This window comes from Procambarus clarkii, chromosome 94 (genome assembly GCF_040958095.1).
Source record: "Procambarus clarkii isolate CNS0578487 chromosome 94, FALCON_Pclarkii_2.0, whole genome shotgun sequence".
Taxonomy (NCBI): domain Eukaryota; kingdom Metazoa; phylum Arthropoda; class Malacostraca; order Decapoda; family Cambaridae; genus Procambarus; species Procambarus clarkii.
Genome location: NC_091243.1, coordinates 11,652,009 through 11,668,771, shown reverse-complemented (window position 1 = coordinate 11,668,771; position 16,763 = coordinate 11,652,009). Strand labels below are relative to the sequence as shown.

Sequence of the window (16,763 nt, the reverse complement as noted above, 5' to 3'; positions counted from 1 at the left end):
CCTTAATTCTATTTTTTTCCCCGGAATACGACCCGCCAAATTGTTTAACAACCTATTCGCTGCTGGGTAAACAGTTAAGGATTGGCGCTCGGTCAATCCTTCCCAGGTCACAGCGCTGGAATTTTGAATTTTGAAACTTGACTAACCTAGTTCAGCCCAACCTAACGTAACCCAAATCAAACCAATCTAATCCAACCGAGCCCAATGCAGCCTAACCTTAATAACATAACCTAATACAGCCTAGCAGAACAATACAGCCGGTTTTAAACCAGAAAATGAGTTTAGCCGAATCGTCTCGTGTCCGAAATTATCATATCCCGACCAGAGTTTAAGTTAGAATTACAATCTTGTAAAGCAACTGTACAAGAATGTAATGTAACAACTCTTGTATATATCTAAAAAAAAAAAAAATTTGTAACATCTGCAAGATTCTCCTCTTTCTGGAATATTGGAATATTTGCCTCTCCAGATTTTCAGCAGATATTCAGTCTCGAATGTCTTATTAAAAAAATTAATTAGCGAGTAAGAAAATACTCTTCTGAAAGAACAACAATTTAGGGCAAAAGCTACATGACCACTCCGTCTGATGCTCGGTGAAAATAATTCTTTGTGAATCATCATACTATATCTTAACTTCTAGTGTTTTCTTGAGTGTTCGCATAACAAAAATAATTACATTTTTACGGAATCTGTTTTTTTTTCTGTGGATATACACAAACTCAGATAGTAAATGTAGCGGTGTACTCTAGGGTGAAGTACGGTGAAGATAACCCGGGTAAAAGTGTAAACAAACAATCGACCGTGGCGTACTGAAGGAGTTTTCCTCATAAAACTTTACAACATGTCTAAGGTGAATTAATGTGGCTGTGTGGCCTGTTGTCTGCCTGAGTTTTACATGTTATAACCACGCTCTTTTTTAAGCTTTGTACAGTAATTTCTAAGTTTTCAATGCTTTCGATTTGTCGTCCATTGAGACGACAAAGAATTTGTGTTGCATTTAGGGTGGTAAAGTATAATTCACAGGTTCAGGGTTATAAAGTGATTGAAATTTTACCTCTCAAGGTCTTGTGTTCCATTTTATTCTTACAGAGTGTTTGAGGCTACACGTTAGTCAAACATTGGCTCAAGTCGGTCGGGTTCCTTATTCACTCAAATTCATGTAGAATTATGTAGATAAAGCAAAATTATGTCACAAATCTTGAGAATCTATACTTAATCTTGGGACCGAAGTACTCTTTGGGTACATATCATCGGTGTGGTGCGCTGTACTATTGTTTTGCTCCACATTGTAATCTGACCCAACTGTCATTTGGCTTAACCCATGTACAGTAGAGGAGTCCAAAAATATGCAACCATGTGTGAACGAACGAACACAAAAGAAAACTGTCAAAAACATCATCTTAAATTAGTAAACGTTAATAATTTATGTCAGAAGAGAGACAAAACTATATTCTTTCTGTAGAACCTCTACCAGAAAAATATTTTAAGTAAAACCGAAGACATGTGAACTTTAATGGAAGTTGCTTTTTTCATCACTCACTGAGCTCCGAACCTGCACACACTGATTGATGGAGCATTAAGGTTGAACCAGAAAGGATGTGTTGGATATGGAAGGAATGTAGACATGTCCTCCTTTCAGTGGATATGAAACATATTTGGTATTCTTCAACTGAATCTCTTTGTGTGGGATCTCAGGTTGCCTGTGCATTCTTGGCGGTTAGGAAGGGCAGGCTTTTAGGAGTTTTCTATGGCTCAGCTACTGTCATGAGTCTGCAAACAAGTGTCCTGCTCAAAGAGGCACTTTTCATATAGTACTGTACTGTGCATTCGAGGTTTTATTTGTTGAATATACTCAGTCTTATGAAAGTAGAACATACTAATTCAGCAGGTCAAAATAGATTGTATACAGTACCTAAAAAGATAATGATATGCTAATAGTAAAGGCAACTTTAAAAAAGATAATATACATCAGTTTATACTATGTATATTTAAAAATCTAAGGCTTTGTTTGGTAATGTAAAAGCATCTTATTACTGGATTTAATTCTTTTCTAAATAATCCTGAAATTGCATACAGTATACTGTACTGTATAATTTTGAACACCAAATTAATAATTTTATCATTCTTACTTGGAATTAAAAATACACTTTCTCACTAGATCAATTGATTTTTATCTTCCATCAACAGTCCGAGATTGCCCGTCAGTTTGACCTTCCCGAACGTCAAAGCAAACTGAACACCATGCTGCGTGAGGAAGGACTCAAGGATGAACAGGTCTATTGTGTGTGCCGCACCTCTGATGTTTCCAGGTTCATGATGTATGTACAGATTCCCCTCCTATGTACTATCATAGTTTATTGAAAAACTGCACAAGATAACAATGGTAACTTGAATTTTATGCTTCAGTAAATGAAATGTGCAACTATAAGTTAGGTTTGTCAACCATTAATCCTTGCTTTTAACTGCATTCCTTTGTAATTTAGGATGCATGCAAGGATTTTTTTCAGTGATATTTTGAGCTAACTAGTTTGGTTTTGAAACTGTAATTAATCAACTTCCTGATTAGGTAAGAGCATACAAACTGTTCAGTAAGGTTCTAATATCTATATTTAAGCTTTAACTAGCAAGCAAGATGGCAATTGATCATAATCTTATAATATTGAGAGTATAAGAATTATATAAATTCTTCAGGAAATCTTTTCACTGGTATTGATAAATGTTTTTTATAAATAAAATAATACAATATTTATGATTACTGTATAGTATACCAATTATTTTTTACACAGCCTTCAGATATGCACAGTATACCAAGTAGTTCTTAGAAGTTAATATATTGTGACCTACATTTACAGTGGGTGTGACAAATGTGAAGAATGGTACCATGGGGACTGCATTAATGTTACAGAGAGTGAAGCCGGTAGGATTAAAAAATTCTTCTGCCAGGTGAGTTGCCATTTAAAACTTATGATACATTTCTTGTAATAAGTGGAAAATATAGTTTATAATTTATATATATTTTGTCCCGTGTCAACATATAATTTATTAGGTAAGTAATTATCCAAAGAAATCATCAACTTTAGAAGACATCACTAACTGTGGCACAGAATAGTAAAACAGTCCTAGATATTATTCAAAATGTCTATATGAGAGCAGAAAACATAAGATGAGATGTGTCAAAGGAATCTGACTTGCCAAGTAATTTGTCGATCGACAAGTGACTGAAAGGTCTAGGCTGAGGCATTAGTGCTGAATACACTCCTACTGAGTGCACTCAGTAACCATTACTGTATCACCAGTGTGTGATTATGTGATTCGTTTTGTTACATTATTCCTTGCAAGTTCAGTCCTGTCTTTTCCCTGTGGTCAAGACTCTCTGAGTAGAGAATGATCCTCAACCAGTCAGTGGTTGATGGTTGGACATTCCGTGTCCAACTTTCCCAATAACCAATGCGTTTGTTATTTTGCCAAATATGTTTCAAGCCATTTGAAGTTCATATCTATGGCTCTCCATCTGAGATTCAGAGATTTGGCCTCTCACTACTAGGTGATGTCCATTGGCCTCGACATGCTTCTGTAGCAGTTGGGTGTTTTGAGTGATGTTGATGTTCTTATACTTCAGGTCCTTCTGTCCTACTACTGTATTTTATTCCACAGGTATTGTGGGGCATTAATATGACCTTTTCTGTCAAATTAATCTTTGGTTTTTCCTTTTGTTTGAAAAACTGGTCGCCTCCACTGAGGTGCCATTATAAGTTAACTCAGGAAGCTACTGAAGGGGTCCTTCCCAGAAATAAAGCATTAAATGTAATAAAATGCCCATTTTTAGTGAGCCATTCAGCAGTAGCTTCCAGGTAACGTGGATGGTAGTCAGACTCATAATGGCTGGAGTGTTCACCTTACAGCAGCATATAATTGTCTCTTTTTCTTTTCCTATTTGAAACAAATACTGCTGTACTGAACTCAGCACTGTACAAGGTGGTATACAAAAGGGTATTTGTTATAATTCTGTATTTTAAAAGTACAGTATACTTTGTGACAATAATTTCTTTTACTAATGAAATAACAGCTAAAGATGATGCTGCTCCAGTGTAATTCAGTAATGTAATCCTGTATGTTTTTATTATCCTGTTGATAATATTGCATCTCATTGATGTTGATCTCATTGCATCTGTGTGCTTTAATATTAAATTTGGTTTTCTATTTACAGAAGTGCAGACTGAAGGAGCCTTCACTTGAAATAAAATACAAAATAAAGAAACCACATCACAACCACAATGACAGCAAGCACCATAAGGACAAAGATAAGAAAGATAGAGAAAAGAAAGAGAAGGACAAGGAGAAGGACAAGGAGAAGGAGAAAGAAAAGGACAGAGAAAAGGACAAAGAAAAGGATAAGGAAAAGGACAAGGAGAAGGATAAGGAGAAGGAAAAAGACAAGGAGAAGGAAAAGGATAAGGAAAAGGACAAGGAAAAGGACAAAGAAAAGGACAAGGAAAAGGATAAGGAAAAGGACAAAGAGAAGATCAAGGAAAAGGACAAAGAGAAGGCCAAAGAGAAGGACAAAGAGAGGGACAAGGTGAAGGACAAAGAGAAGGATAAGGTGAAGGACAAGGAAAAGGAAAAAGAAAAGGAGAAAGAGAAGAAAGATAAAGAAAGAAGAGATAAGGAAAAGAAAGAAAAAGAGAAGCACAAACATGACAAGCGCTTAAGTAATTATTTTATTCCTTTTTTTAAATACTAGTATCTCCAGTAAGAATTTTTTTGGTACAGTATTTTCAAATTTTGCTGAGGTGATGCCTTACTGTACGGGCTTGAAATTTTCAATAATTTTGGTGAGTAGAGCCAGGAAAGTTCCTGTACAGGCGATGAGTCACAATAACGTGGCTAAAGTATGTTGACCAGACCACACACTAGAAGGTGAAGGGACGACGACGTTTCGGTCCGTCCTGGACCATTCTCAAGTCGATTGTCTAGGAAAGTTCATATTAGGCCATGTAACCCACTTAGTGCGTTACATGGTACGTGGTGAGGTGGTTGAGGCAAGGATGACCTTGAGTGATATCTGGAAAATTAATAAGTGCAGCTGCACCTAAATATAGGAAAGAGAGTGGTGATGTTGGTTTCTTCTGAATACCTAAAGGGAAAATATATATCATTTATTTTACTGAAAAGCTGTGTACAGTATATATAGGTTTGGCAGGGATTTGCTAATAGGCAAATCTTGCAGTGCACCGTAGATATTCATATATTTAAAATTAACATTCTTCTGTACTGTATATTTCTGTTCAATATTCAAGTCAGAAGCACATTCAGACTGTTTCTCAAGTGTATTATAATGCTTATTTTAAATTAACACATTTCAATTTGAATGACATGCTTTACTATGAATTTAATTTTTGCAGCTTCAAAGACTAGGAACAGTCATCGATGTGGTGAATGTGAGGCATGTTACCAACAGGACGATTGTGGTCGTTGTGAGAACTGCAAAGACATGCCCAAGTTTGGGGGCCCACACAGGCTACGACAAAAGTGCAAAAAGAGACAGTGCCAAAATTTTGTGAGTTTTTCATATTGTTAAAGGTTATTTTACTAGTATACCACATTTTTAAATGATTCTTCAAACACTTTAGATATCCTTTCCACTTTCCTCATATTCCAGCTCTTATCCTGCCCTCATATCTCATGTGCTATAGTCATACTAGCTTGGCACTTTCTCCTGATAATTGTCTTATCTTAACTCCCCCACTTTAGGATGTCTATCTTTCAGTTTGAAATTTTTATATTTAACCACTTCATGTTAAATATTATTTTCTCTCTTTATTTATATTTGTTTACCCATGATTGTTTCCAATTAAATATTCTTTAATCAAAGGAAAGAGGAATTAATTGATTATGAAAATTTGGTATTTTAGTATTTTTGAGAATACTTGAGAACCATCTTAAGTATTTTTGTGTTAAGTGTCAAACAATGTGCTGAATTCATCACTGCTTATTATCACTTTCCTATCAGTCAGATATATTTTGTCATTAAACTAATGTTTTGTACCATTACATTTGTATGACTTTTCCTATACAGTATTTTTAAAAACTATTTAAATATGTAAAGAGATTTTAAATACACGATGTTTTGATGTTTTTGAAGGTGCATCTTGCTCAGAAGTCCAACAAAAGTAATAGTAGCAGTACAAAAAAGCACAGAAACTATGAACCAGAGATCCCACCACTGGCTCCACAGAGGCCCATTGACACTGGTGATGAGTACATGACTGTTCTCAAAGATGTCCTCAAAGACAAAAATGAATGTAGCGATGAGGACATGCTGGATTTAAGTAAGAAAATCTTCAAAGATCCAGTAACAGCAATCTTAGAGTGCAGCAAACCCAAAGAAAAAGAACCAAAGTTACACAGTCGAAAAGTAAGTTTTTAAATCCTTTTATTAATTAGTGCTTACAGAATGGATTTGTATCCATCCGAAGAGTTAAGTAAGCACTTCATTCCTTACAGTCATATGACAAAGAGTACTGGGGAAGACAAAACACCACAAGCATAGCTTTTATCCTGTAACTACACATAGGTAATTAGTAGCCACATATTTTATACAAGCAATAACTTCAGCAGTCAGTTACAATGGTCATTTTATGCCCATTATTGGCTTACAACTTGACAGCCAAAAAATTATCATGCTTTCTAAGATTTTGTTCAGTATATATGTGCAATAAATTGGCACATTTTCAATGTTTATATGACCATACTCTAGTTTTGTTTAGCCAAGGCAGTGAAGATATTATTGATGACTTGCAGATGACTGGAAGTCATAATACTGTATTGATAAAATCATTTGGGGCAATGAGGGGACTTGAACTAGGATTGTAGTGATTTCCAGACACTTGCCTTAACCGACTTGGCCACATGGCTATCGTGGGTAAGTTAGTTAAGGCAAGCATCTGGGAATCACTAGAACGTTGGTTCAAGTCCTCTCATTGCCCCAAATGATTTGCTCACTGATATATCACACGATTGAGATTTCTTTGTGAAATCATAATACTGTTCCAGCTCTAGTAGTTTTATCCTTTTGCATGCTGTTATCTATACTTCCTTTCATATATTGGATATAAAATAGTACATATAGTTGCTGCTGTCTTCTTATCTTAAAATTTTTAATATAAACTTATCACAAATCAACAGAGAAAAGAACTGAACAGTGGAACAAAAAAAAGAAAAGGTCGACATGAATCTGATTCTTCAGATACCGATTCTGATGGAGGCTCTAAGGGTGAATCTGCAACTCAAAAACAGTGCTTTGGACCTCAGTGTATCAAGTCAGCTCGGTCCAGCAGCAAATATTGCAGCGATGAGTGTGGACTCAAGTTGGCTGAGGCAAGAATATACTCGGTAAGGTTGGCTTATTGTGCTAAATTTTGTTTCTCTTCTTGCTAACAATACCTTCCCTTCTCACGTCGTATGCTTATACTGTAAATTTTTGCCTAAGCATTTGGCTTATGTACACCAGTTTTATTATCACAATGGGGCATTTCGAGATCAGTACAGTATTTAAGATCTTGCTTGCTCTGAAACACCCATTATTCCTCCACTTGTTTTAAGAATTCATTGGATTCACACTTTAAATATGAACTAGTTTTTGGGCTACGGTATAAAGTACTATATATATATGGTGTATACATATATATAATAGTATGCTGCTGATCCCTTGCCATGACAAGGCCAGTGGCATTTCTCTCCACCACAGGGCCAGCAGTATCCCTTTTGAAAACCAATAAAGAATTGCAAAGCTGCCTCTCATGAAGGGATGAATGTCATGAGAGCCAGACATGTGATGTGAGTCCTGGATGGACCAAATATAAGCTGGATCTAGGAACATCTGAGTGTCTGGCTCATAAAGAATCATTTCAAATTACTCGACACCCTATTTTTGGATAAAGAATTCTATATCTATTTCTAAATATTGTACTACAGTATTTGTGAGGAAAGGGGATGCTGTGGGGAAGCTGTACATCCATTTGTCAATGAGTACATAACAGATGGCTATCTCCTATTTTCATCTGTGTACGATACTGTAGGTTGAATAGTGCACAAAGTGTTGACACCAATGTAGACAGACTTATTTATTTAGTAATACAGTAATATTTTACAGTACCTGTAAAGAATAATCATATTTGATATGTCATTAGAGACAATAAATTTTATCCTAATAAAGTTAACTTTCACCTCTGTGTTTCCATACAACATGTAAGTACTGTAGGGGCTTTATTGAATATTGCATTATGTGAAATCAGTACCAGAATGTAGCATCAGCATAAGTGTAGACAAGACGTAAATAGTCATTAATAACTACACTAGCAGCAGTTTCTTCTGCATGAACCGGTGGCATTGAAGGTTAATCATGTCTTGTACATTTTTCTCTCTCTTATTAATGTTTGTGAGGGTTGTAATAAAATGAGTCCTATCATTAACACTTTCGCGCTTTATATTAGAGATAACTCGTCGCTGTTTTTTCTTACGATTCCGCATAACTGCCTACTTTTCTCGTCCATCGAAAAAATATTTCTATAAATACCATTTTTTAACCGAAATGGATGGGGATACTTTTGTTTTGTAGAGAATTTATTTGCGAATTTTCTGGTACAAGAATGAATATTATATCACATAAACTTCTATGAGTAAAAAAAAAAATACGCAAAGTATGTTTGGGGGTGTGGCGAGCGTGTGGCAGTGGGTTCCCTTTAGCCGTTGATATATCCAACACGTGGGAAATATTTGTATGTGTTATGTATATGTCTGTGTAGGGAATTTTACTGCGATCACTGTCATACAAATTATAAAATGTTTCAACAAGTATAAACATGACAAACATCAAACGAACGAAAACAATGCGTTCGTTTCTGCCGCGAACGCATACTGAGCGACGTGGTTCTATATTTGGCGCTTCTCTTACACATGCTTTGTACAAATCTTATACAGTTCATCTTATAGAAAATTTTATTGCTAACACATTGGTATAAAAAAGAAATACGTACATAGAAAAGTAGGGTCAGGAAACGTATAAACTTTCCAAGCATGATTTCCCCCCTGTGTTTTCGCCAATGCGCTCGCGGCTAACTACTCTCCACTTCACACACTCTTGCGGGTGGGCAATTACCTATATTAAACATTCATATGCATATGTCCGCGTAGAGAATTTTATTGCGATTCCAATGATACCAAAATTAGTGATGTAGGACAACTGTAGGCTTCGCAACCATTAAGAGAGTGGAAACATTTTGTTGCTGTTTGGCGCTCTCGGCGAGTGATCTGCATAGTTTTTTATTTGGTGTTGATACTCCTTATGCTTGGGCGGCATTTTATAGGTATGCTCTTATAGACAATTTCATTGCGAACACAGTGATACCAAATTTAAATACGTGCGCCTTCAATTATTGTCAGGACAGTCAAAAGAGTGTACACTTTTTCGGTCTTACCGCGTAGGCGCGCGAAGTGCCGAAAGCATCTGGGGTATTGTTTTTTTTGAGCGCCGAGAGCGCGAAAGTGTTAAGTGTTGACTGTATTGGGTAAAGGTACAGTACTGAATGGGTGTATGTTTTTTATTAGAGCTTGTATTGTTTATTTGAATTTGTACAATTTTATTAGGTTTTGCCGCAACGTATACAAGAGTGGAAGATGAGTGAGTGTGCTGCTGAAAATCTGGATATCCGACAATTAGAGAAGATAAGACGGCAGCAGCTGGAGGCAAGGGAGGTGCTTCAGCAGCTGGATCAACGTCATTTGGTACAGTAAAAATTAAGGCCCAGTTTAGCTGGATACACACACACACACACACACATTATATATGTGTGTGTGTGTGTGTATACACATACACACATGTATATGTACACATACATTAATTGCCTGAACCTAACCTTACCAAAGACACACGAATAGAAAATGGGACATCACATCAATTTTGCGGGCTGCTATGATTTTTAATACATCATACTTTAACAGTGAGGATTTTTATGTCAAAATATGATGTGTTATGCAAGAGGACAGGTTGCAATATTACATATTAATTTATTTGTATTTTTTAATGAGATTATGTTTATGAATGGTATGTATGTGTTCATATTAAAAATGGAAATACAATATTTCAAACTTTCACAGGAAATAGATCGGCTAGTTGAGCGTGGAAAAAAGGCAGCGATTGATCCTCATGCAGATGATGGCGGAGAGGAAGAGGGTGGAGATGGTGTGTATATCTATTGTGTCACTTGCGGCCATGAAGTACAGGCCAGACGAGCAATACGGCATATGGAAAACTGCTTTAACAAGGTTAGATTGATAAAGTTGATTATTGCATATTTTACAAATTTATGTACATATCTCACAAAATTAGTTTATTCCCTGAGTGTTAAAACATGACATTAGCATCATCACTGTCTTGTCCTGTCTTCTCAAGACCTGTACCACCAAAACAACTAAATTCACCTATTATTTGTGATGCTTATATTTGTCTCTTAATTCAGTAGCTATTCTTCTGGTGTATCTGGTGCTGTTGAATATGACTGAAAGTGTAAGATTAATGATTCTAACACTAATCTTCTCAATATTTCTTATGTTTCTCTTCACTGTCGGGGGTAGTTGAAAAATTAACTCCCCCAAAGTTCATTTTCACACTTTATTTATGGTCTGACACCTAGAAGCGTTTCGCAAGAACACTTCTTACATTTTCAAAGACAATTTTACATACTCAGATCGTGCTTATATTCATTTTTGGGTGAGGTGACAGGACACAAATCAATGGGAAAAGACAGAACACGAAACAATAGGTATATTGCGTGTTTTATTTCTTGCTTCTGTGCAGCTGCGGGTAAAACAAAGAGATTAAGCGCTTAAAACATTTAATATAACAAAAATGATTTTAATAAAACAAAGCCCCTTATCCACATGGTGATGACACAATATAAAATATAAAAGAAATATAAACATAGGTGAGATTTTATGTTAAGCAAAAGTGAGGTGCAATTACTGTAATACAATATACAAAAGTTGTACGCATCTACTGTCTCTTGGGGAGACAACAGTATATGTTACTGCTTGAGAGCACGAAGTGTATTCTCAGGACTGGACGTCAGTGAGCCCCTTATATATGCGCGGAAGTCCAGCATAGATGGCGCTGATGTTGTGGGTAACCATTGGTCGGCAATTAAACAAGCAGTTAGTGAGTAGAGTTGGGTCTCTGCCCAGACAGCAAGTGTCCGGGTGTCTTGGGTACTAGAGGGTGGAGGGGAGGCGTGTCTTGTCTACAGACTGAGGCTTCTAAGCACGTATTATTGTTGATGTTGATTCCTTTTGTTGGAGCATGCAGATACATTGGTGAATAGGCGGTAAAGTGAACAGACAGGATCTTCTGCCTAAGCAGATTACCGTAACAATGTATGTATTTTATAGACAATATATTTGAAGATTTTGCAATGTTTGTGTGAAGTCTAATCCAAAGTTGCAGGTACAAGTTTTTTTTTCTTGCATTAGATACATATTAGGCATTTTCCAAATTTTTTTAAATGTGTGATAATTTCACTTATCTGAGTACAGGGTATTCTTATTTATATCCATTTGACTAACTTGTAAATACTGTACAAACTTTCAGATTATATTTGGTCTACTTTTCTAACTGACAGCCCCACAAAGCATTTAAACAGATACATAATGTGTAAAACTTTTAATACAGTACTCTTTTTTGCATTTAATTTACAGTTAGAAAGTCAAACAACTTTCGGTTCTATGTACAAAACTCGAATAGAGGGTAACAACATGTTCTGTGACTTCTACAATCCCAGCAGCCTCACGTATTGCAAGAGGCTCCGTGTCATGTGTCCGGAGCACACCAAAGCTCCAACAGTGTCTGATTCAGAGGTAAGATAAAGCTTCTTGCTGAAATGTTAGCTTGATCATTTTGAGGTTATTGTATGGACAAATAATTGTTAGATAAAATTAAGCATAATTCATTTATTTCATTTATAATCTAAGCTAAATGGTTCTCCAGTGGTGCCCAAGTCGACCTCAAAAGGTTGTGCCATTTACAGACAGATATTCTTCCTTGTAGACATAGATGTAAATTTTTTGCAGCAGTATATAAAACATATGCATGATGTTTTGTATGTTTCAGCTTTTTAAGTTTAGAATACTGTGGAGTAATTATATAATTGTCATAATATGAAAAGATACAGCTGTACATGCAAAATGATGTTTCAACTTTTTATTGCAGTGCTTTATTTTGATTGCTTTTAGGTGTGTGGTGCACCGATGACTTCTAATGTTTTTGACGAAACTGGAGAGATTTGTCGAGCATCAAAAAAGAAATGTCTTCGCCACTACTGCTGGGAAAAATTACGCCGGGCTGAAATAGACATGGAGAGAGTTAGACAGGTAACAGTTTATCTCATATTTAAAGTTTATTTTTTCAGAATGAACTTCATTTTATCATAAAATATTAAGAATTTAAAAGCCAGTCAGTAAAGGTAATACATTTCTGAATAGAACAAATTCATATAGAAAGATGCTGTTAAGAAATGATAAGAAGTAATTATGAGGGATAATACTTTAAAGGGGTGATTAATTACTATTAATTTTCCACCTCAAAAATGGCCAGTCACTTAAAGTGCTATATAACATGTATATTTTTTTGTGTATCCTCCATTGCCATGATTAGACAATTGGTACCACTGCCTGTATGTTGCAGATTTATGGGCCATAGAATTGCAAACATCAGAACTGTCATTACAAGTGAGCTAGCATGCATATATACATTGTCATCTGTACTTATGACCTAGAGTAAAGAACAGGTGCATCAGTTTTACACATTTCCAGGTGGGGAATATTGGGAGGAAGGTGGAGGGGTAGATGGAGGTGGAGCAGAGGGTAGTGGTAAGAAGGTGGAGGAGAAAGGACAGGTGGGAAGTTGAGGGGCAGGTGGGATGGTACGGGGCAGGTAGACAGGCAGGAGTGGTTTGCTGGATGAGAACATAATAAAGGACAGGATGTGATGGGTAGATAGGAACAACAAAGTATGCTTACTTACCAAGTAGTCTACCAGATCCATCTGTTGAGCCCCATCTCATAGTTACTGCATGATACCCATTTGTAGTTACACATGGGTAAGTGTAATAATAAATGAGTGATCATGCAGTAACTATGCTATTCATGTAGCACCTATCCTTATTTAAAATATGTTACATATTCTATCATTTACTGTTTTCTCATATATTTATTATGGAATATTTAATATTGTCTTACAGTGGCTGAAGCTAGACGAGTTGTTAGAGCAGGAGCGTTTGGTGCGGCAGGCTATGACCAATCGTGCTGGTGTTTTGGGTCTTATGCTTCATTCCACGTATGACCATGCACTGGCAGAAAAGCTTCAACAGTCTCAGCAGTTTCATCAGAATGACCATCAGTATCATTTAGACCACAAATATCAACATTCTAATACCAGCACTCATCATCAAAAGAGTTCTAGCAGTGTTAGCTTGCCCAAAACTCCACAGCAGCAGCACCAACAGACCTCCCAGCGTTACAACCATGACCACCGCTACCAGAGTGATATGCAGCATCACCAAAGTGATCACTTATATCACAACACCAATCGTAAACATCATCACAGTGACCATCAGTACCACAGTAGTGACCGTAAACAACACCACAGTGACCATCAATACCATAATAATGAGCGGAAACATCACAGTGACCATCAGTATCATTCCAACCGTGAGCGAAAGTATCCAGTGGAACACAAATACCACAGTGATCATCAGTACTTCTCAAGCAAAAAGCACAAATAAATTTTAATTATTCATTTGTCATGACTGTCCCTATACTTTATCTGTTGTACCACATTTCATGAAGTAATTCTTGATATTTGTTTGCAGATTTTTTAATTGAATATTATTTAAAACTAAGAGTGCACTTGTAAATCTTTGGTAATTGTGTAGAACATAGATGGTTCTTCCAACATGTATGTAAAGAGAAGTGATATTAGTGTACAATATCTAAACAATGAATTTTGTAAATATAAGGTCTACTTTAAAATACTAACTTTTTTAGTAGTGGTAGCAATTCAAACTTCAAATTTGTACCTATTGTAAATAATTTTGTACAGTCTTGTATCAATTTTTTTCATGCAAATAAAGTATTTCTCATAGCTAACTTCATAAACGTTTTATTGATAAAAAAAAATTCAATTATTGTCCCTATAGGAGTTGTATAATACTTTTGTAATGCAAGCCAGAATATTGATGTAGGCAGGTAGATGCATATATGATTCTTAATCAGATGTGACAGTATGAAGGAAAGATTCTTTTATTAGAAAAGTTACTGGTAAATACCCTCATATTTTAACAATGGTGTTCAAAATCTCCTGAATTATACCAATAGTTCCTTTGGATTTTATTTAGTACTGTTAAATGCCTCTAAACAGCATAGTTATATTATGTTATTTGAAACTAATTCAGAATGTGTTGCTGGTCCGAATATTAGTTGTTACCCATTACTATATTCACATTAAATTTGTCTGAATTTAAACAAATTATATTTTTCAAGACCTACATAAAGCATCTGAACCAGTCCTATACTAAATGCATGTCATACCAAAATGACTTGGCTTATGTTCTGTATGCCATTCTCCCAATTTTTATTACATATATTATTTAATTCTGTTTAATAACATTTTGTTAAGCCCTATATAGTGTCGTACTCTTTTTGTCACATCTTGATCTTTAGGTTATCTTGAGATGATTTCGGGGCTTTTTTAGTGTCCCCGCGGCCCGGTCCTCGACCAGGCCTCCACCCCCAGGAAGCAGCCCGTGACAGCTGACTAACACCCAGGTACCTAATTTACTGCTAGGTAACAGGGGCATAGGGTGAAAGAAACTCTGCCCATTGTTTCTCGCCGGCGCCTGGGATCGAACCCAGGACCACAGGATCACAAGTCCCGCGTGCTGTCCGCTCGGCCGACCGGCTCCATAGTTCCACATAGTTCATATTTCAGTGGAATTTCACTAATATCTTGAAATTTTGATGTTAAAACTCATCCACAGTCATCATCACCATTTCTTTATGATCTGTTTACTCTTCATCATCATTACTATGATCTGTTTAATGCCACTTTAATCCAATATTTTTGCCCCCCTAGATACTCATATGCTTACTTCCACCCATCATATAGGATAAACATTAAGCTTTTGTATCAGTCATGGGTGTCCATTACCCATGATGACTAGATTTTACATTCTAAAATCTAACCATTTTTTGTGTTGTTTTGGCCGTTGGTAACTGAATGAATGTCCAGATTATATGTTGTATAGTTGTGGCCACTTGAAACTGTCAATGTATTGAACTAAAATGTGTCTACTTGTTCTCTTAATGGAAAACATAATGGGGGGATAACTAAAATGTGTATTATCCAGTTCATCATGACTTACAAGTTGGACTGATGACTAGACAATGTGGACACAGTTGTTAACATTAGTTACTGCCAACACCTGTACAATTATTCGCAGACACTAGTTACTGCCAACACTACCTACGAAAGTTCTGTCAACAGTTGCAGGTTAAAATAGTCTAGCCTTTTATGCTTAAGCTGAACACTTGTAGAATATGTTGTTATGCAAATTCATTTACTTTGGTATTACATAGGAATATAAAATAACCCAAGTAAACCTTTTATTTGTATTGTTTTAATTTTTGTTCATTACATTTCACAATTTTATTGTCTGTTATTAAATTCTCTGTGGAAATTCTCATTCCTTCTTCTAGCATGTATTTCTTTCTTGGGCTACACTCTCACTGCAATTCCATTTGGTTAGCTAGTACATTTTTTGAGATCAACAGTTTTCTTATTTCTGATTTTATCTTCTTGTCTATTTCTGTTTCTTCCTTTCTATTTTTTTCATTTTTCCCTTCACTCTTATTTCTGCATGCAAACAAGTGACAGTGATAATCAACAAGTATGCAGAATTGGTTGGGAAGTATTTGAAATACTCAAAAGAGAGAGTTCCCAAAGGTAATGAAACATCAAATGTAAAGATGGAGGTAATTAGTACATTATTATTATTATTGCCATTATTTATTAACAACTTGCAGTCGAGTTATTCAAGTTTTTCCATGTTAAAAATTACAAATGTGTAAGTACAAGTGATAACAATTATTATAGACATTTCTTTGTATTAAAGCAACTTTTTGAGTATTTTCATTAAAGATCTGTAAAGATTTTGCAGATAAGGATATTTATACTATGTATATTTGTAGGGTCCTTATATTCTCTTTATATGCATTTATTTTTAACTAAATGCAAACATTTCTTATCTTTAATAAAAGAGTTTACTTCCTTGGTATAGTTATTACCATATCTTATTTAAAATTCCCAAGCTTTCTTAAGATCAAATTGATGATGTGATGTGCTAATCATTTAACTATTTCGAATACTGTACAGTACTTTTTATGTGTATGTGTGTAAATGGTAATACTGTACAGTACTTGTTATATGTGTAAACAGTAAAAGTGTACTATTTATTCAACTGAATACCCAAGGAAGGATTAGGGATTAAAGCTAGCCACAAACAGATAGGCAATAGTAAATTAAGCAGATTTTAAAATGCCTTAATAGCTTGATCAAGTGCAGGTAATGTGTTGCTATACAGTATATACATTTTAAAGTGTACATTTACATTGGTAAAAGAGTAAGAAACAAGATACTGAGAGAGAGAATTAACAGA

General features: G+C 35.6%; 1 protein-coding gene across 1 annotated transcript; it reads left to right on the top strand.

The window, feature by feature from the left end:
* Positions 1-715: 715 nt before the first annotated feature.
* LOC123747381 (CXXC-type zinc finger protein 1) lies at positions 716-16,375 on the top strand. The gene is made up of 12 exons (XM_069319797.1): positions 716-850; positions 2,188-2,318; positions 2,853-2,943; positions 4,208-4,709; positions 5,403-5,557; positions 6,143-6,415; positions 7,186-7,392; positions 9,646-9,783; positions 10,156-10,323; positions 11,749-11,907; positions 12,283-12,420; positions 13,290-16,375. Exons 1-12 carry the CDS (start codon positions 842-844, stop codon positions 13,830-13,832), a joined length of 2,514 nt encoding a protein of 837 aa, XP_069175898.1. The 5' UTR covers positions 716-841; the 3' UTR covers positions 13,833-16,375.
* Positions 16,376-16,763: the final 388 nt, after the last annotated feature.

Bases quoted from the DNA above. Each gene is read 5' to 3' on its own strand.
- LOC123747381 (XM_069319797.1), top strand. The intron at 9,784-10,155 runs GTACAGTAAAAA...AAACTTTCACAG, and splicing joins AGCTGGATCAACGTCATTTG to GAAATAGATCGGCTAGTTGA. The intron at 12,421-13,289 runs GTAACAGTTTAT...ATTGTCTTACAG, and splicing joins ACATGGAGAGAGTTAGACAG to TGGCTGAAGCTAGACGAGTT.